Source organism: Meriones unguiculatus, chromosome 20, assembly GCF_030254825.1.
Source record: "Meriones unguiculatus strain TT.TT164.6M chromosome 20, Bangor_MerUng_6.1, whole genome shotgun sequence".
Classification (NCBI taxonomy): Eukaryota; Metazoa; Chordata; class Mammalia; order Rodentia; family Muridae; genus Meriones; species Meriones unguiculatus.
Window position 1 is genome coordinate 24,362,277 of NC_083367.1, and position 19,874 is coordinate 24,382,150.

General features: G+C 41.8%; 1 protein-coding gene, 1 long non-coding RNA gene and 3 other non-coding genes across 6 annotated transcripts; 1 reads left to right on the forward strand and 4 right to left on the reverse strand.

Annotated features, from left to right (window-relative positions):
• Window positions 1-9,328: 9,328 nt before the first annotated feature.
• On the reverse strand, window positions 9,329-11,570 carry Rps12 (ribosomal protein S12). Of its 2 annotated transcripts, XM_021652582.2 has the most exons (6): window positions 11,434-11,570; window positions 11,265-11,315; window positions 11,031-11,147; window positions 10,123-10,225; window positions 9,737-9,838; window positions 9,329-9,415 (listed from the first exon to the last, which is right to left on the reverse strand). In XM_021652582.2, exons 2-6 carry the CDS (start codon window positions 11,276-11,278, stop codon window positions 9,353-9,355), a joined length of 399 nt encoding a protein of 132 aa, XP_021508257.1. In that variant the 5' UTR covers window positions 11,279-11,315; window positions 11,434-11,570; the 3' UTR covers window positions 9,329-9,352. The 2 variants fall into 2 exon arrangements, with proteins under 2 accessions (XP_021508257.1, XP_060229124.1); XM_060373141.1 differs by having other exon boundaries at window positions 11,265-11,478.
• On the reverse strand, window positions 9,498-9,629 carry LOC132649651 (small nucleolar RNA SNORA33). Its single transcript, XR_009588131.1, has one exon. It is a non-coding gene; the product is annotated as a small nucleolar RNA SNORA33 (small nucleolar RNA).
• Window positions 9,913-9,987, reverse strand: LOC132649616 (small nucleolar RNA SNORD100). Its single transcript, XR_009588105.1, has one exon. It is a non-coding gene; the product is annotated as a small nucleolar RNA SNORD100 (small nucleolar RNA).
• LOC132649646 (small nucleolar RNA SNORD101) lies at window positions 10,730-10,804 on the reverse strand. The gene has a single exon (XR_009588127.1). It is a non-coding gene; the product is annotated as a small nucleolar RNA SNORD101 (small nucleolar RNA).
• A 138-nt stretch (window positions 11,571-11,708) lies between the features above and the next one.
• On the forward strand, window positions 11,709-12,448 carry LOC132649429 (uncharacterized). The gene is made up of 2 exons (XR_009587858.1): window positions 11,709-12,099; window positions 12,284-12,448. It is a non-coding gene; the product is annotated as an uncharacterized LOC132649429 (long non-coding RNA).
• The last annotated feature ends 7,426 nt before the right edge of the window (window positions 12,449-19,874 follow it).

Consider the following 19,874-nt stretch of genomic DNA (forward strand, 5'->3'; position numbering starts at 1 on the left):
ATTTCTTCCTAATTCCAAATCTATCCACACAGAAGGAAAGGTGTGTGTAAGGCCAGTATGCCTCCACAACAGAAATTATTGTCATAATTTGAGATCTTAACAAAGCAGGTATAAGTAACTTTTCCAAAATGTATTTTCACTTTCAAATCTTAGAATCCGAACATATACTTACCAAACAGACCTATAATCATCAGAAAACAGTTTTTTTTTTCTCTCTTTTCCACATATTTGGGTGTTAGTGTGTGTTTGAGAGTTTCATCCTCCCAGAATGCTCAGTTGTTAAAGAAATAACTGAGACACTTTTCTTCTGTTAGTGCAAATATTAGCAATATTCTAATGAATATGTAAGTGAATACTACATTGTAAGACATCAGGCTCCACTGTCAATCCCTTACAACACTCCACACTTATAATTATTACAATGTTATTATAATAATCATAATAATTATTATAATGTTATTTATAATTCAACAGGTGTAATGTTGGATGCCTTTATGCCCGGTTATCGGTAAGCAGAGGCAAGTAACCTCTAAGTTCAAGGCCAGCCTTGTCTACAGAGTCCCAGGACAGCCAGACCTACACAGAGAAGCCATCTCAGAAAACAAACAAACCAAACAAAAAGGGATAGTTATAATGCTTCATGAAAACTAGAATTGATTTCAATGTCAGGCAACGTAAGACTTTACCATGGCCCTTAATCACTACACAACCATGACAACCACTTTCTATGGCTTCCTTTCTCAGTTTTGGAAACATCTCCTATTCTCCTTTCTGTAGTTATTAATCTTAATAATTTGACATGGTGCTTCTACCAACTTGACATATATAGGGACATCACAACTAGAAAGAACACCTCATAGATAGCCATAGTCTTTGTGTAAAGTATTGGCAACTTTTAAAATTCCACCTCCTAGGCCACTGTGGATGAGCGAGGTCTTCTGTGATACTTGTGTGTATTGTGTGACTGTATGTGCATTTGTGTGTATGTGTGTAGAATGAGGCATGGAGGCCAGAGGTCACCCTTAGTGATCATCCTTAAGGGCAGCCACAACAGTTTTTGAGAAAGGTCTCTCATTTGGCCTTAACTCGCTGACCAGGCTAGACTGTAAGGAACCCCGATATTCACCCGTTTCTGCCTCCCTAATGCCGGAATTATAGGCATACTCTATGTTGTCCTTTTTTTTTTATGTGGGTTCATGGAGATCAGATTCAAACTCCTCCTGCTAGCACAGCAAGCGATCTACCAGCTGAGCTTCTTCGCCTGCTCCTCAGCCGTCAGTATCTCTTGTAAAGCAGTGTTAGCGTTCACTAATCATCTCTGGCCTCCACTTTAGGGCCACGCTGCATAGGCGCAAAAAGAATTTGACTTTTTGTTGTTGGTGGTGGTGGTGGTGGTTTGTTGGCTTGTTTTGTTTTGTTTTTTTTTTAAGGGGGCGGGGGCCTTCAAGACAGGGTTTCTCTGTGTAACAGAACCCTGGACCCACTTTGCAGACCAGACTAGCCTCAAATTCAGAGAACTGCCTGTCTGTGCCTCCTAGTACGGGGATTAAGGGTGTGTGCCACCATGCCCACTCAAATTGCTCTTTTCTGAACAAACTGGTTCCCCTCTCTTCTTTTTTCTTAAGGTCCTAACAATTCACTTACATTGCCCCCCTACTAAGGGCCAAGCAGGCTCTCTGTTATGATCTGAATTTTGAAGCTCCACCATTCCGGCCCATAATTATTGGCTGGAATAATATGTGCTTACGCAAGTTCAGCAGAATATTATCCAGTGTTTCAAACAATGGCCTGTAGGTTTGTGTCTACACCTTATCTTTGCAAAAACGTTCTCCCAAATTTGTACAAATCAAATAAATCAACACAGTGAGCTACTGTGTATACATATAAGAAAGGCTAAAGTAAACATGGCAACACCGGAGGACAGAAGACGCAAAGAAACTGGAATATTCATAATGTTTCCAGTCTGAATCATAAATGAAATAAAACAGTTTAATAGGTTATTTAAAAACTGAATACAGGGTGGACAAATGGTTCAGCTGGGGAATGCTCTTCCCAGGTAAGACCGCTAGATCCACTCCCAGCACCCACAAGACAGAAGCAGACAACCAACTCCTTAGGTTGTCCTCTGCCCACCACACAAGGCACATGGGATGTGCACAACTCCCCCCACATACACCAAACCACCATAACTTAAATCCTTAATAAGAAAAATATGAAAATAGGCGCTGGAGAGATAGCTCAGAGGTTAAGAATATTGGCTGTTCTTCCAAAGTCCCAAGGTCAGTTCCCAGCGACCACCTGGTAGCTCATAACCATCTTTTGTGAGATCTGGTACCCTCTTCTGGTGTGGAGGCACACGTGCAGGAAGAACACTGGGTACACAGTAAATAAATCAATCTTTTTTAAAAAGTGAAAATGGAGCACATGATGAATAGCTGCGGTGCCACACACGGGTAATCCATATTAAAGAGCCTGAGGCAAGACAATCGTTATTTAAATGCCAGCTTGGGTAAGCGCAGAGTCTGTCTCCAAAACAAAGCAAAAGATAAGCAAGCATAATTGTGGTTTGAATATGAAATAAAAAGTTGTTTAAAAATGTCAAATTCTAGCTACAGACAGTCTGCAAAGGGAAAAATTTAGACTTAAAGTTTAAGCAAGAGCAAGCATCTTTTCCAAGGAGAAATGGGATGTCACAGCCTGGTCAGGCCACATAATTACTTGCAGAAAGTAACCCAACCAATAATGACAATAGAGGCAGGGCAGCCATTCTTGAGACTGTAACTGCCTACACTTCTTATTTAGTTTTACTTTAGGCTTACTTTATATGACAGTATTAAGGCCATCACTTATAATTATTATTATAAATTACAGTAATTATAAAAATTACTGTAAAAGTTGGCTGTAATTGCTTAAAATTTGTGTCATTTTGCTTAAAGCTAGCTTTGAGAGGTAATTATAATAGGTATGTCTACTTCTTATATCAAATGATTAGTCTCAGACAAAGCCCAGGATTACATGAGTCTTTTCCTAGTACACTCTTTTCACAAAGGTAAAATCAAGCATGAAGCAAGGCAGTAATTCCTTACACAGCAAAATGTTATCATAAAAGCTGTAACCCCAGCATAGCACCATGGCACATTCTTGGAATCCCAGCATTCAGGGAGGCAGTGGCAGGCAAACCTCTGTGAGTTCGAGGATAGCCTGGGGATTCAGGACAGCCAAAGCTACACAGAGAAACCCTGTCTTGAAACAAAACAACAAAACAAGAAACAAACAACAAAAAAGAACATCTCATGATTCATTCTCAAAGGGACCTCCAGCCCAGCTTTTGTTCAAAACGAACAACAACAAAACAAAAACAAAAAAACAAAACAAAAACAAAAAACACTAAACCCTTGCTAATGCCTGCTAGCATAGCTATTCCACATCCACCTAAACTCAGCTAAGTCACGCCCCCACCCTAACAAGGAGTTTAGGGCCTAAAATTGCCAAGAGTTACCATACCTGAAAGGTCACTATCAAGGATAATGACAAGGATAAAATAAACGGGATGTAAAGCAAAGATAATGTAGTCAAGGTTTCTTTTCTCACTCCCCACCACCTCCAAGACAGGGTTTCTCTGTGTGGCCCTGGCTGTCCTGGACTCACCATGTAGACCAGGCTCGCCTCAAACTCAGAGATCCACCTGCCTCTGCCTCCCAGAGTGCTAGGCTCACAGGCAAGTGCCACTATGCCCTGCAAGTCAAAGTTTCTACTGTGAAAAAAACCAAAACAAACAAACAAACAAACAAAAACCAAACATAAGTGTCAGAGGAAAGACAGGATCTAGATTTCATGTGAGATTGTCCCTCCTGATTCCTCATTGAAAAAAGGGAGGGAGAGTCATATGCCTGCAGTTTAGAAACTGTTCTCTGTACTAAATTGCCACACCTGTCTTTGGCTGATGCCTTAACTTGTAAAATAAATTGCTTCCAATGCTATTAATATAAAGTGAGAATCATTTCCAACAGAAAACGTTTTTTCCAATTTAAATAAAATATTGTAAATATTAACGTGTAATTCTGTCTTCCTGAAGTAAATGTTAGCATTTCTCTCCCAAGCTGGCTTTTTGAACTTATCTTTAATTGGCAAATATTACTCACAGACACTAGAGATTTAATGAGAGGTTTTCACCTAACAAGGTTCAGTGAACTTAATCAGCACAGGCATGACCTCTCCATGCTCTGCCCCTCCCGCCATACCTTCAAGCCTCATAGGGAGAGTTGAATCACACAGATAGGGGCTTTTTTGTTTGTTGTTTTGTCTTTTGGTGCCCGGAGAACACTTCTTAGCCCATAACTACACCTAGGTAGGCTGGTGGCTATTATGAGTGTCTTCACTTCAATAAAACCACAAAGGAAGCAGCTACTGAGGTTCTACTTGCTGCCATACAAGTGAATCTGTCTGCTAATACTCAGTTTACTTGTACTTATTTTCAACTTGTCTTCCAACAGCAAATGAAGAGAATAATCAGTAAAAGAAACACACAACAAAAAACTTAGTTATAATGGCTGAACTTTTTTTTTCCTTTCTTCGTTTACTAATTTTTATTTTAATACTTTGTTTTGTTTCTCGATACAGGGTTTCTCTGTGTAGCCTTGGCTATCCTGAAACTTACTCTGTAAACCAGGCTGGCCTGGGAACTCAATATCTGCATTATTTAATTATTTAATTATTATTATTAAAAAAAATAAAAATAAAAAGGCTGGGCTGGGGATATGGCTCAGTGGTTAAGAGCACATGTTGCTCCTACAAAGGACCCAGGTCTGATTCCTAGCACCTGCATGGCAGCTCACGACCGTCTGGAACTTTAGTTTCAGGTGATCCAATGCCCTCTTCTGGCCTCTGTAGGCTCCAGGTAGGCACATGGTGCTCACATAAACATGCAGGCAAAAATGCCCATACACATAAAGTAAAAATAAATGTGAAAATTATTTAAAATGCTGCAAACAAACAAACAAAAAATCCACACACACCAAAACTAGCCAGGCCACCTAAACACTATGCAACTCAGTGCTAAGTCTCTACAAGACAAACCTTAGAATATTTTGACTGATGATTTTCATTTGACAGTTCTTAAAATCTTTAATTTCTTGTGTTCCTTTGTGAAACAATTACATAACTGCAACAGTTTATGACCCAGGTGTGGTAGCACCTCCCAGCAGCCACAATGTACCCATCTAGCTAAACATCTGCCCTGGATTCCTACATTTACCCAGCAGTCTAGGGTTGGGATTCTGTTGTTAACCTTGTGGCATTTTGTATGTTGGCAGTTTATTTTCTCCCTATGAATCTCAGTTTTTACACCGTTTTGCTCCTTTTAACCTGGTGACAGCAATGTGAAATATAGCAGGCCTTTTACTCAGTATTTTTCTGACAAGCCAACAAGGTACAAACAGGATTTTTATGTCCATTTGTAAATTTTAGTGAGGGGTGGCTGAACAGAGATGAAAAATTAAAAAAAAAAAACAAACAAACCCTTGTGTAATGTTCAATTCACATCAATTGCTGAGCTGTTGCCAGGTCTCAGTAAATACCCTTCAAAAAGAAATTATGGCATAAAAAGTTTCTCTGAATTAACTTTTTTTTTTTTTAACTATTCCCAGGACTCAAAATAGCTTTTAAAATTTTTTCAGACTCCTAGAGTCATGTATCCCATATTAGGATAGGATGTTTCTCTGCCTTGTTCCCTAGATAGAAGAGAAACTGAAACAGCTTGGCACCATATTAGAGGCCCAACCTGAGACTGACTTTTGTTGACACAGAGAAAGAACATGAAAAAGGGGTAAAATAAAAGGGGGAGGGGGGCTGAGCAAATCAACCTTAGAATAAATGCACTACCTAGCCAAACCTATCCAACTAATTATAACAAAATACCTAAGGACCCACCATCTAAAGCTCTGTTCTAGGCGCTGACACTATGCAAGAGTAAGTGGTGCTTGCAGGGAGCTCTTATGTGGAGATGATAAACTCCAAGCACAGCCCTTGACCATTCCTACAGGAAAACTTTGTGGAACCTTTTGAAACATACAATACAGGGACATGGTACAGTGAAAGGGGAGAGAGATCCTAAGGAAGACATATCCACCATTACACACAGGACCCTTTCCTCCAGGAACATGTTTCAGTTTTCCAGTTGTAGGACTAGGGATGCAGTTTGGTAATAGTTCCTGCTTGGTGTCTTAGCTTCTTCTCCTGTTGTGAGAAAATACTGACAATAACAACTTAGAAACGGTTTATTCGGATCACAGTTCAAAAGGTATGACATTGTGGCAGGAGAGTCAAGGTGACAGCAGGAGCTTCAAACAGCTGGTCACATTTCATAGTCGAAAAAGTAGACAGCAATGGATGCTTTTTTCACTCAGCTCCCTTTCTGTTTATACAACACAGAATTCCAGGCAAAGAATGGCACCCTTAGTAAATGCATTCAAGATAATTTACCATGGCCACATACAGGGTCACATCTCCCAGTGCACTACAGATTCTGTCAATCTGACACTATCACACCTAGCATGCAAGGCCCCAGAACTGTCCACACAGACACAAGACCTACAGTAATCCTAGTTAACAGTCTACCAAGGCACATGACAAACACGCTCATCCCTAAGACTTGACCAGCTAGGAGTGTGGATTCCTAGACAAAGGGTAAAGTGTTCAATGACTGTTAGCCCTAGAGTATGTCCTCCATACTCTTGCTTCCTGAGGACTAAGATCACTGGAGAGAGGCAGTGTTGAAGGATGAGAACTGTAGTTTGAATCCTCAGTATCCACTTAAAAGGCGAGTGCCTGCACATCTGTGCTGAATCAGACAGGAGGATCACTGGGCACTACATCTCCCCAGCCTCGTTCCAAACTCAGCCTCCTAGTATACACACTAATATACATCACAGGCACACATACACCACACATGCCTATGGAAGTAACCTAGAGAAAAGTGAAGACTACATACACACTGGCAAGTTGGGATGTTCTTAAGCAACGAAACCAAAGAAAACAAAAACCTACCAAGCTTATAGGTAGTACCTAAGTTCATTTTTCATTTTAAAATCTTGTTTCAATTTTTTTTAGACTTGTTTGTATGAATGTTTTGCCTTCATGTCTATGTATTACCTGTATGGCTAGTGCCTGTACAAGTCAGAAATGGGTATCAGAGCCCCTAGAATGGGAGCCATGGGTAGTTTAAGCCACCATGTGGGTGCTGGCAAAGACCTCCTCCATGAAAGTAACAAGTGCTCTTAACCCTTGAGCCACTTCTTCTGTCCTATTCCAACTATTTTAAACAATGAGCTTCAATCAGAAAAAATACATATACATTACTCAACTAATACTTGCTAATGCCTCAAAAGGACAAGAAGTTCCAAAGGTTTTAGAAAGATAACTGGCCTTGTGATAACTACTTCCTCCTGATCTAGGATAAGAGAAAGTAAATTACTATTGGGGGGGGGGGACAAATTCCACCTCGAGATGACTTACTCCAGGCCCTAATCAAGGTTAGCTGGGCAGTGGTGGCACACAACCATAATCCCAACACTCAGGAGGCAGAGGTAGGCAGCTCTTGAAATTCAAGCCAGCATGGTCTACACAGTGAGTTCCAGGACACCCTGGGCTCCAGAAAAACCTTGTCTTGAAAAACACAAAAACAAAAAACACAAATGTTTAAACCAAGCATGGCGCATGGTAGTACACACCTTTAACACCAGCACTCGGGAGGTAGGATAAGAGTCAAGCAGAAATCTGAGTTCAAGGCTAGACACATCTTGAGACCCTGTCTCCAGGACAGCCAAGGCTACAGAGAAACCATCTTGGAAGAAAAAAAAAAAAAGTTTCTAAATTTTGGTTAACTCACACAGTGCAACACTAGGAAACTCTGACACAATCTATTAGCAGTTTAATTATGATTGGTATAATAAATTTAACTTAAGTTAGAGAGAACTGATTGAACTAGACCTTCTACCACTGACAAAGGACCCCAAGCCCTACTTAGCTATATTTCAAAAGCTTGTTTTCAAGGGTATTTTTCCTTGACCATTTCCTCATCCTACCAGAGATTCCTGAATCTTAATTCTTCAACTTCTAAGTCTTTTCCTAGGAATTGTCGTGGAGCTTATCCTAGCTTCCTGTACTGAAGTCTCAGATCTGACACCAGCCTTAGTCTGCCCTCTCCTGTGACTTCAATTGATTATTTGAATACATGGCAGATGACCCCCACACAAGCGAAGACACACTTGACTCTCCTGGCTTTTAAAATTCTTTACTTGCTTTCAGCTTTTTGCTAGCACACATTTGTAATCCTAGCCCTTTAAGGATATCACAGGAAGATATTACATGTTGCTAAGAGGAAAACAGGCACATTGTCAGGTGTTACAAACCCTTCCTGCTTCTAGCACCATCAGTCTGCCTGTGTGGGGTGGCAGAAAACACCTTTAAATCTCAAGCCTGCCAGGACTCAAAAGGCTCTAAAGTTCATTTCTTAGCACAATCTGAGGGGCATTGCCTACTGTTCATCTTCAATCAGCCAACTGTACTAACAGCTGTGGTGCTGTGTAATTACTGGCATTGCCCTTTTTACTGGTAGCTGGTCAAATTTCTCATTATCCTGGTGTTTTTCTTCCCTTTTATTGAAGTTAAAGCCTCATGGATGCACAAGGCCACAGGCAGATGTTTGCCCTTCATTTGCATAGTGCTACCACTTGAGCAAAACAAACCTTTCCTTGATGCACTGCCTCAAACTTAGACAACTATCACCAAATGCTGAGCAAAATGAAGACCAACAGAAGCTCCATGAAGAAGCTATCTGTCCCAAACAAAACACAGGTGAAGAATCCTTTAGAACCTCCAGATTTATAAACCTTTCCAAGCAATTGGGCATTAGGGTTTAGTAACAAACCTTCCCCCAAACCTCATAACCCTGCCCCAGGGAGTCTTCATTGTCTTCTGAACCACCTCCAATCCCAATTTGGCCTTTTGTTGCTTTAATACAAACCACCCATCAACCTTGACAACTGTGGTCTGAGCAACTCTGTAGTCTGCTCACACTATTCTCAAGCTGTTAAGGCATGAAGACAAACCTTTTTGAAGCAGTCTCCAGTTGCGGCTACCATTTCTCCCTGAGAAGCTAATGGTTTACCTCTGTCCACTAAAAAGAATCATGGCAGGCCAACAGACAGATTGTTATCTGCAGCCAGCCTCCCCAATCCCATTTACAAAAGCCAAATCAAGGAAAGTTCAGTCCTCAACCATCTAAACAAGAGGACCCCATTTTTAAAGTAAACAAGCAAAACAAGAGAAAAATGAGCCAAAAATTTTATTTAATTCATTTCTTGCATTTGAAGTATTCCTCGATGACATCCTTGGCCTGAGATTCTTTGCCATAATCCTTAAAAAAAATTAGACTCAAATTAATTTTTTATATTAAGTTCTTATAACCAATCCAGTCTTACTGCTACCCAGCATGACAATAGTGTAGCCATTTTCAGGGACCTTAAAGACTGCAGCTGTCCTTAAGGCTCGTAACATGGCATCATTATTGCCAGCTCTTTCTAAATTTCTGCAGAAGCACAATGAGATAAGGCAGATTAATTGGCTGGCTTTCAAATTATGAATTCAAAGTACAGATTACTTAAGCCTGTTTTTAAGGGTTCTCCCTCCCCCCACAAACGGGCCCTCAACATTTCAAAGGAATGAAAGTCAGACCTACCTTAACCACTACACAACTGCAACCAACCACTTTCCGTGGTTTCCCCTCTCGATCGATTTTACAGAGGCCTACCCATTCCCCTAGCTTCTTGTTGTCGTCAACCTACACAAAACAGAAACAACTATTAGCAAAGATTAACTTACTAAATAAAAATGGAAACTCAAACTCCAAAGGTGGCTGTGTCAGAAGGGTGACATGGCAGTTTCCTCATGGCAGTTCAGTAGAGGGAGCCAGTTGTCATCATGTACAGCTACCAATTGTCAACAGTTGCTTCTATTCCTAACAGTTACCATGTAGTTCTGATGTACAAAAGCCTCAGATACCATGTACCTTAGCCAGTGCATCAACACCATCACCACAATGGCAAAAAAGAAAACTCAGTTTACCTTAATCAGGTTGATCTGGTGCTCAGCACAGAGCGCCTCCACCAGCTTGACGTACATGGGCTCATCACAGTTGGATGCAAGCACACAAAGATGGGCCTGGCGCCTGAGATGCAAAATCCAAAGGTGAAACCATTAACTGTTTGAAGTCAAGGTATCTTCACTGGCTACACTAGTAAAGCTTAATATGCAGCAGTTAATGCTTGCAGTCACTAACTACTCGGGCTAGATGTCATCCATTGTACCTGTACAAGTTTTGGTTTTTCAAATATCTACATCCCTCAGATACCATTATTTCTTAGTGAAAGCTAAGGCCTACAGAAACCATTTGCTTGTAATGTTGCACATCCAAAAACCTCAATTTAATAGCTGATGAAGGGCAGGATCTGTGATGCCCACCTCAACTCAAGCCATTCACCCACGAAAGTCAAATGATAAATGTTTTTACTCAAGCACAAGGATAAAGAATGCATGCACAGGCCTAAGAGTGATAATAAAACACACACACTCCACAGCTTAATGCATTTCTCAAGATTCTGCAATACTGCTAGTTATGAGGCTCCCCTTTCCATCCTTCAGTAAAGTTAGCCATTATCCCCAGGAGCTACAGGTTTGTCAGACTAGATGTATCTCACCCATGAACGGGGTGAAGGGGTATCCGACAATTCAAAGTCATCATTCAAACACTGTAGGTTTACAAAAGCAACTACCGCTCATCCCCAGTACACACAACCCACACATCCTAAGTGGGCTTTAGAGAGATCTGAGTTGATACCTTTTCCTAGGTTTCCTGTTGGACGGATGCCACTCAGAACTTTTGTGCTAACAGCATGAACTTCACGCTTTCTTCCCTTGGCTGCAGTTTTTGTTCCGGCTGCAAGAACCCACAGTATTGAGACTGAGACACGTACTTGTCTAAGGCTTTGGCAGCTTCGCGTATGCCACGTGCTAGGCCATCGTGGATGAGGGCGGTCTTCAGCACCTCTTGTAGAGCAGTATTGACGTCCATTACACCTCCAGCAGCAATGCTGAAATGCAGACAGAATCGTGTTAGGAGTGAGTACGGCCATCCAAACCCTTCAGAACTCAAGACTCCCGCGCCGCCGGCCAGAGGCCAACGCCCCAACTAGAGCCCATCAGCTCACCCTTCCTCGGCCATGGCGGTGGGTTACGGGTGAGGCCGAATCTTGAACGCACTGAAAAACAAGAACATCGGGAAAATGCCTCAGTTAGAATCCAAGCACTCCTCGGATATCCGAGATCAAAGCGCACAGGACACGTAGTCCACGCCGTTCACATTCGGATCACACTCACCCCGAGCCTCCGCCTCCGCGCAACTCGGCGGCGGCAGGGGAAAAGGCCGCTTGTGGCCGCATGACGGTATATAAGCGCTCCACGGGTCGCTCCTGCGCATGTGCGACTCCTCCCAGTCGCGAGGTGGCCACCGCGGCGCCAGGCCTAAGGAGTTTCCACTTCCGCCTTGGTGGGGACGCAGCGAACCTTCCTCAGGTCGAGTTTTCGTCGTGCTCAGCAGGCATCACGGTGGGCAGCTTTCTCCTCGGGGGCGTGGCTTGCGGAGGCCCCCACGGGCTCTGCTACGGAACGAGAGATGGGCCAAAGTACCCTTCGTGTTTCTCGTACCGTGGCTCCCTCTGGTGCGTTACAGAATTAGGATTGTTTGTTGTTTTTTTCTTTTTTACAAATCCTTTCGATGTCTCATCTTGTTAGCTTCCTGTTGACAACACTGCTGGATTGGGCCGAGCGTCACCGGAGGACACATTTTGTCCCGATGTTTTAAGCCGTTCTGAGTGTGGGCTGTTTCGCAAATGCCACAGTGCTTGCAATGCAACGTGTGTTAAGAAGCCCTTCCAGCCCGGTCAGCTCCTGGTTCTGACTGCAGCCGCTTCTAAAGGAACCTTAGATCTGGACCCTGGATTCCTCCCCGAGTCGCAGCATTTTGCAGAAACTGGGATCCCTGAGGTGCATGTTAAATTCTCCTGTGGGTCCAGGACGGGAGCCCCGTACTGTAGGTGGGAAAAATCCTGGTATTTGAAAACTCCCACATTCCACCCACGAATGAAATTCCGGAACCTTAAAGCCGGTTCCCGCCCACGCCGACAAATACATTCTAATTTTGAAGGACTCACCCATTCTATTTCCAAAGCAAAAGCCTGAGACAACTCTCCCCGACGAAATCGCCAAGCCCGTCAGAGCTTCCGATGGCCAGTCCCGTGGATACAGTGACCCTTGGCACGCTCAAGAATGCTTATGGATTTCTTGATAAAACTGCTTCTTAGCTTTTCTAATAAACGTTTGTTTCACCCTTAAAGCCTTAACGCTTGCTTCCTTACCCCTATAAAAAAATATTTGGTAGCAGGTGGTTGGTTTCTCTGGGATTATTTTCTATCTGGATTGTGCTTTTTCTTTAAAGATTCAAGTCCACGGATACTTAAACGTGCCTGCATTTTTAATGATAAAGCACTATTTTAGCCAAAGATTAAAATAGCAGAATGTCATGGTGTTGGGGAGTGCGGGGATGATGTGAAAGGTAGAAGGTTTTTTTGTTTTGTTTTGTTTGTGACAGCATTTGAGAAGAGCTTGAACTAGAGTTCCAGACAGGTAAATACAGAAAGAATAGACAGGAAGAGAACACAGAGAGGAAGGCAGGCGTGCCCTCAGGCTTTTGGAAGTAACTTTGAAACATTACACAGTCGGGAAAAGAATGTGGCTAAGTAGAGTTTTAAATAATTTCCTCAGTATAAGGTTATTAAAAGTTAATGTGTCAAACCAGATGTGTATGGTACAAGCCTTTAATCCCAGCCCTTGAGGGACAAAAGTAGGTGAGTGGCTGAGTTCCCAGGCCAGTCGGGACTAAATAGTGAGACCATGTCTAAAACAAAAAAAGGAAAATGTTAATGTGTTAAGCATATGAGATTTCTATTCCCAGAAAAAAAAAGTTTCACAAAAGAGGATAATTGGTAAAGATGAAAAATATAAATGGAGAAAATAACCAATGAGGAGTGTATTTATACTGAAAAAAAAAATGGCTAAGTGCTTTTAGCCAGTTTAGTGCCTAAATTTTAGGGCTGTTCCCAATACAGTAGCAACCAATTCAGTGTTGATTTCTCTCCAAAACTTTCATGCCAGCTGTTTGTTCTAATACTCCGCCGTAATAAATGCCTGTCAGCAGTAGTACGCACCCCATTTTAACAACTGGAGCCCCCACCTTTAAATCTTGGTTATGTAATCATTTTAACACCCCAAAAGGACGTTCTTCATGGCCACGCTTGTGATGAAGGTTTTTGTTTTAGATATCGATTGTCCTGCTTTACACTCTTTGAAATTAGCCTCTCGATTTTAGGTACTGTGAAAGGTGGTGGAAACTTTATGTAGATCTTAGTGTCTCTTAGCACAGTTTAGCGTTTACATGATGTATCTAAATATGGCCTAGAATGTATACATGCAAAACGTGTACAAAACATGGCGTGTAACCCTGTGCATTCGGGTGGCTGCACTTGAAGTTTGAGCAGCTACCTGCCATCCCAGGATGGTGACTGGGAACAAATTATAAGAGCCCATGTCCAGGAATATGTTTCTCGTAGTCAGCCAAATCAAGTTCAGAAAACAAAACAAAGCCAGTGACCACTAATCCTGAGAAGATAAACACTGTAAGTGATGGGAAGGGAACAGCGTGAACACAGCTTTTGTAAGCACACAAATGAGGATTCTTCATAGTATCGTGAAATAAATGTTCAAAAAAGAAAAAAAGTAAGCAGGGCATGGTGGCTCACTCCTCTTATCCAGGCACTTGGTGGGGCAGAGGCAGGCAGACCTCTGTGAGTTTAAGGCCAGCCTGAAAGTGATTTCTAGGACATCTAGGGTTATTACACAAAAAAACCCTGTTTTGAAAAACCAAGAAATATAAATGAATAAATAAAATAAAGATAATTTTAAAAAGTAAATGAGGCTGGGGCTGTAGCATAACACAGTGGTGTTACACTAGTTAACTTGTTAGTACTAGTTGAGCTAGTCTGTGCCTAGCCCTGTTCAGGCCCTAGGGGCATACTCACACATGTACGCCCATACTATAATAAGACCAGGAATGAATAATGATAATAAAAATTTCATTAGCATTTCCTAAATAAATGCCATCTAATATGCTAGCATCTTGTCGTAGACAGCTGTGGCGCTTAGTTTTAAATGTTAAGGTACCATAGGAAGAAAAATGCCTAGATGAAGTTGGCTTCTGAGAGGCTGGCTCTCGGAGCTGCAGGAAGACACGGCCCACTGTGGGTGATGCAATTCCCTGCTCCAGGACTTATAAGACAGGAGAAAGTTGGGTAAGGCAAGTGCCCAGCACTGGTGTGTTCATTTCTTTCTGGTTTTGACTAGCACTGTTGTGCTTCAGGCCCTGCCTTGACTCCCATAGTGATGAACCAAAACCTGGGACTATGAGCCAAATAAGGCCCTCTCTCCCCTAAGAGGCTTTAGGTCAGGCTGTGACAGCAACAGAAATGAAACTTGAACAAGACTCTATGTGACAGCATCTGTATTTGCCCTCTTTATTAAGAAAGATGAGAGCTGTGTAATATAGGCCTGTAATTGTAACACACCAAAAGGAGAAGTGTGAGCTGGAGGCCAGTTTTAGCCACAGAAAATCTGGGTCCAGCGGAAGTCCCTGAGAATTCCAGGGTCTTTTGATCACAATTTGACAATAATACAGCTGCTCCTGTCTCACTGTGTTAAGCATTTGCATAGATGGGGGAAATACTGCACTTGGGCAGGAAAACAGAAATCTAGATTTCTGAATCACCTAAATATAGATGTGGTTTTCTGGGACAAGCATAACAATCATGCACACACAAAAATATGCTTAATGTCTGAAAACATAGAAATGCATTACCTCATACCCTGGCTAGCTTCTAAAGCTGAGAAAGTTAGCTTCATGCCTACTTCCTAGCTCCTTTTTCTTCTGGTTCCTTGACTATCTTAGCACAGACCCAACCCTCCTCACAGGAAGTTCTTCTTGTGGGGTTAGTAGATCTTTGTGTCCAGTGGGATTTTGGTTTCCTTGTTTGTTTTGTTTTCTTATAAGAATACCATGAGATCAGGGAGTCCACCTTTCTCCAGGTGACTTCATCTTAACTAATTATAAAGCACTATTTCAAATAAAGGTTCGCCTGAAGTGCTGAGGGTTAGGACTTAGGAATTTTCTTATTCCTTTTTTCTTTTTTCTTTCTCTCTCTCTCTCTCTCTCTCTCTCTCTCTCTCTCTCTCTCTCCCTTTTTCAGTTTTGCCTTAGCAACTGCAGAGCATCTATGCTATACTGTGTCCTCTCAATGTTCTGGTTCCTCTTAGCTGTCACTAGTGCTAGCCTTCTTATGTGACCAGGTTGTAAAAGATCTCTGTATTTGTAAGTGACAAGCTTTGCCTTTTAAGTGCTAGGAGGAAAATGGTCATAGTGGGAAAAGTGAAAAATGCTGGGCATAGTGGGGCACACACTGTTAATCCCAGCACTGGGGATTCAGAGCAGGGGGATCTCAATGAATTCTAGGCCAGCCTGGTCTACATAGTCACTTCCAGGATGGCTATGACTCTAAAGAGAGATCCTGTCCTGAGAAAAAGAAAGACAGACAGAAAGGAAGGAAGAAAGGAAAGAAAAAAAAAACTGTGAATAATACTATATTGGCTATAATTCTTTTCACATGAGAGAATAGTGTATAACCACAGGAAAAATAAATAAATAAATATTTGAAAGCTAGCTACTGGATGGTTCAGACAAGTGTTAATGACCAGTCAGTTCTGAGGGGAGTAACAGGATTATCATAGGAATCTTGGGAGGTTATCAAAAGTCTCAAAATGATTACGTAGCTGGGAAATTGTCACCCCATCCCTCACAAATGCTTAGGTTATTAAAGCAGCTAATTTTTATTACTAGAAAGTTCTATGAACCTGCCTCTCTTGAAGATGACAAATGTAACCCTGAAAATTTTTTCAAACAAAACAATTATCTGAGTATGCTGAGGAAGACCAGAAGCTGATAGTTCAGGAATAGGTGCACATGGACCACTTGAACACCAGACTCAGACTGATGGAAGTTTATTGAACACTGAACAAAAACTGACCGGTCAGGGTTACAATCAGGGCTCCGGAGTCAGACTGTTATGCCGGTCTGTTTCTGAGGCAGGCTTTTTGTACAAACAAAGCGTAACCAGGTAGCAACCAGGTAACCAGGTGTAGAAAGTGAAGGGTGGACTGGGCAGCATTACATCATTTTGACTAGCTAAACATAATTGATTTTGTTTCTAATGTATCTAGGTAGCCAGACAAAGCATTTTAAGCTGATGGGCTAAGATATAGGTTTGGGGATGTTCCAGTTGCCCACCATTCCAGGAGTAAGGAACATAGCAGGATATTGCGGTCTTAACTCTAACAGAAAATACATTTATCTTTAACTCAAGCAGAACATGTACTTACCATCTATTGTTTTATTCTAAGCAGCAAGTATTGAACTATTGAATTGTATCCTGGTCTCAGACACATACAGCCTGAGAACTTGAACTTTAATTTCATCTTATGATCAACATGGAGACTCGGAGGCAAAAATGGCTTCTGACATGCTAAAGGTGATGGCACGTGTTAACAAAGGAGCCACAGTTATGGTAAGATCTAAAGTAGGTGCCAACGAAGGGGTTATAGAGTTTAAGCAGGTTACAACAGATAGAGCTTGGGGAGAGAAAGAGGCTGGAAGAGAGGACTGGTTCTGGCTTGCTTCTTTCATCTATAGGCATAAACGTATAGGGTTAATATATTTATATGTAGGGCCAGGAAACAAAAGAATGAGGTAGTGGTATTTGAATGAATATTGTCTAAAAGCACACCAACTTTGATGAAGACTTAAGTATACAGACTAAGGAAGTAAAATTCCCTCAGAACAATGAACATACACACGGTCCCCCAAAGACACATAAATAAGCAACTGAAACCCAAAGACAAAGAGAAGGTAGGAGAGGCATTAAACAAAATTCTATTAATTTCTTTAAGAAATAAAAGGGGCCATATGGCAACATACCTACATTTTGCAAGGGCCAAGAGACAACTTTCTATGTAAATTTCTATACTTCATAAAGACCCTTTAAAAAATGAAGTCACCCAGAAAGAAACAACCCCCTCCCTCAAATAATCATCACCAGATGGCTCATATTTTAAATGTTACAGGGACGGTTCATGTTGAGGAGAAATGACATGGGGCAGAAAAATCAGGTGGTCTAAAATGAAGAACATGGGGAATGGAAAATATCAGAGTGCATGTAAAACGTTGTTTTTCCTCTTAGTTAAGAAAATGTGGAGGACAGGAGATGACTCAGAGCAGTGGCTCTTCATCCAGAGGACACAGGTTCCAAGGGATCTGACATCCTCACACAGACACACATGTGTAGAGGAATTTTAATTCAAAACATGGCTGCTCTGACAAGAGATCACATCCAAAGACATTCTAGGTCTGTGTGATCCAACTGGAATACACACACACGCACACCTTTAGGTCAGGAGACAGAGGAAAGCAGAGTTCAAGGCCAGCCTGGTATTGAGCAAGTTTTAAATAAAGAAAAGCTTAGGTCCATGGGTGATGCCACATGCCTTTAATCCCAAGCAATAAAGGTAAAGTTAGTTTGTAGAAGCAAGCACCCATGTTTGAAAGTGATGTCTAACTGAGTAGCAGAAAAAGTAACGTATCAAAGAATGGTTTGACAGAATAAGATACACCCAACTGTCAGGAGAAGAAAGAGGAAAGGGAAGCTACTTAAGGGGCAATGCAGAGAGAAAGGGAGAGAGAGAGAGAGAGAGAGAGAGAGAGAGATCCACATGAGTGAAGATACTCAAAGGCTCAGATTGTTGTTTGGGGTTTCTTTTTATGGGATTCAGGAAGAAGACTTTGGCTACTATGTGTTACAGTGAGGGTGGATTCTCTGTTTTGAGTGATACATTCATAAAATGAATTTTCTACTTCACATATCCCTCTCATGATGCTTTTAATTTTATTTATCTTGCGAGTGTTTTGTCTGTACATGCAGTGTCTGCTGAGACTGGAAGAGGGGTCAGATCCCCTGGCGCTGGAGTTATAGCTGGCTGTGAGCCTCAATGCGGGTTCTCTAGAAGGACAGCCAGTGCTCCTAACCACTCAGCCATCTCTCCAGCCCAGCGCACAAATTCAGGTATACCCAATTATGCACAAAGTGGTAGGTAGGCGGTGTCCCCCCGAGAGTTCTCCTGAAACACAAGTTTGCCTCATTGTGCACGTATCCCAAACTCGTTCATTCTGGATTGGTCTCCTATATACACTGAGTACAGCAAGATAGAATCTGTCTAAGTTTGAGAGCTTGGAACACAGAAGGAAACATCCCATTGTTGAGGGAGGTTTGTGTGCAGCTTATAAACATGGAGGACCCAGGGGCACAAAATAATGCCATACGCATTAATCAAAGAGAGGTGTGTGCAGAGCCCAAGGCAAGTTAGGTCCTGGGTTGCTACGCTGTGTGTGCTTTTGGTTAATTCTTAAATAAAAGAGCAAAAGTTTGGAATCACCTGGTTCCCGACCCCAAGAACCGGCAATACATAAGCACAAAACAGAAATACATTTTCAAAAATTTATTACATTTATTTATTTATTTGTGGGGTGCACAAGTGCTTGTGCACAATCTGGGGGAGTCCGATCTCTCCTTCTGCCATGTGGACCCCAGGGATCTAACTTTGGTTGCGGTGCTGGCAGTAAGTACCCTTACCTTTGCTGCCATCTTGCCGCCCAAGGATTAAAAAAAAAAAAAAAAAAAAAAAATTATACTAAGTACATAAGAATAGCTGCTAATGGGATAGGGAAATAGAAATGGAAAGAGAGAGAAATAGATGTCAATTTAAATAGAAAAAATAGTTAAAAAGTTAACTAATTAACTAATTAAAAAGTTAAGAAAAGTTCTGAGACAAAGTCTGAAAGAGAGAGAGAGAGAGAGAGAGAGAGAGAAAGAAAGAAAGAAAGAAAGAAAGAAAGAAAGAAAGAAAAAACAGGTCCAGTTTGGGTGACCCAACATCTATAATTAATACCAGTCTTGAAAGGGAGAAGAAAGAAAGAAAGAAAGAAAGAAAGAAAGAAAGAAAGAAAGAAAGAAAGAAAGAAAATAAGACGGTAAAGGAAATAATTGGAAGAATACCTGCGGGTTGAGGTTAGGTCGCAATGATCACACAGTTAAATGGCAGAGGTGGTACTGATGAGGTGGCCCAGTGGCTAAGAGCACTTACTGCTCTTCCAAGGACTCAGGTTCAGGTCTCGGCACCCTGGCTCATGACCACCTTTAACTCCACCTCCAGGAAATCCAAAAGCCTCCTTCGGAACCTGCACAGACGTATACAAATTTTTTTAAGAAATTCTTGTGAAAAGGTTTGAAATGAGATTGACGTTTAAGAGGTTAGAGCCTAGAGACTCCATAAATAGCCTAAGAGAATTGTTACTCTAGCCAAGCCTTTTTGCATATGGGCAGCCTGCTTCTGGGTTGCCTAGTAACCCGTGACGTCATCACGCGTCGCCGACCAGGTGTGTGGGCGCTGCGGTTCAGCTGCGCATGCACAAGCTATAAAAGGCCCAACCCGCCACCACTCAGCTTCTTAGTCACCTGTCTTGCTCTGTCCGCCTCCTGGGACCCGTACCGTGCCTCTCTCTTCCCTTTGCCTCTCTATCTCTATCCTATAAATTTCTTTCGTATCAT

Excerpts from the sequence above, each read along its gene's own strand:
- Rps12 (XM_021652582.2), bottom strand. Across the intron at positions 10,226-11,030 it reads GCTGCCAAAGCCTTAGACAA|GCGCCAGGCCCATCTTTGTG; the intron begins GTACGTGTCTCA and ends TTTGCATCTCAG. Across the intron at positions 9,416-9,736 it reads GCAGTTGTGTAGTGGTTAAG|GATTATGGCAAAGAATCTCA; the intron begins GTAGGTCTGACT and ends ATTTTTTTTAAG.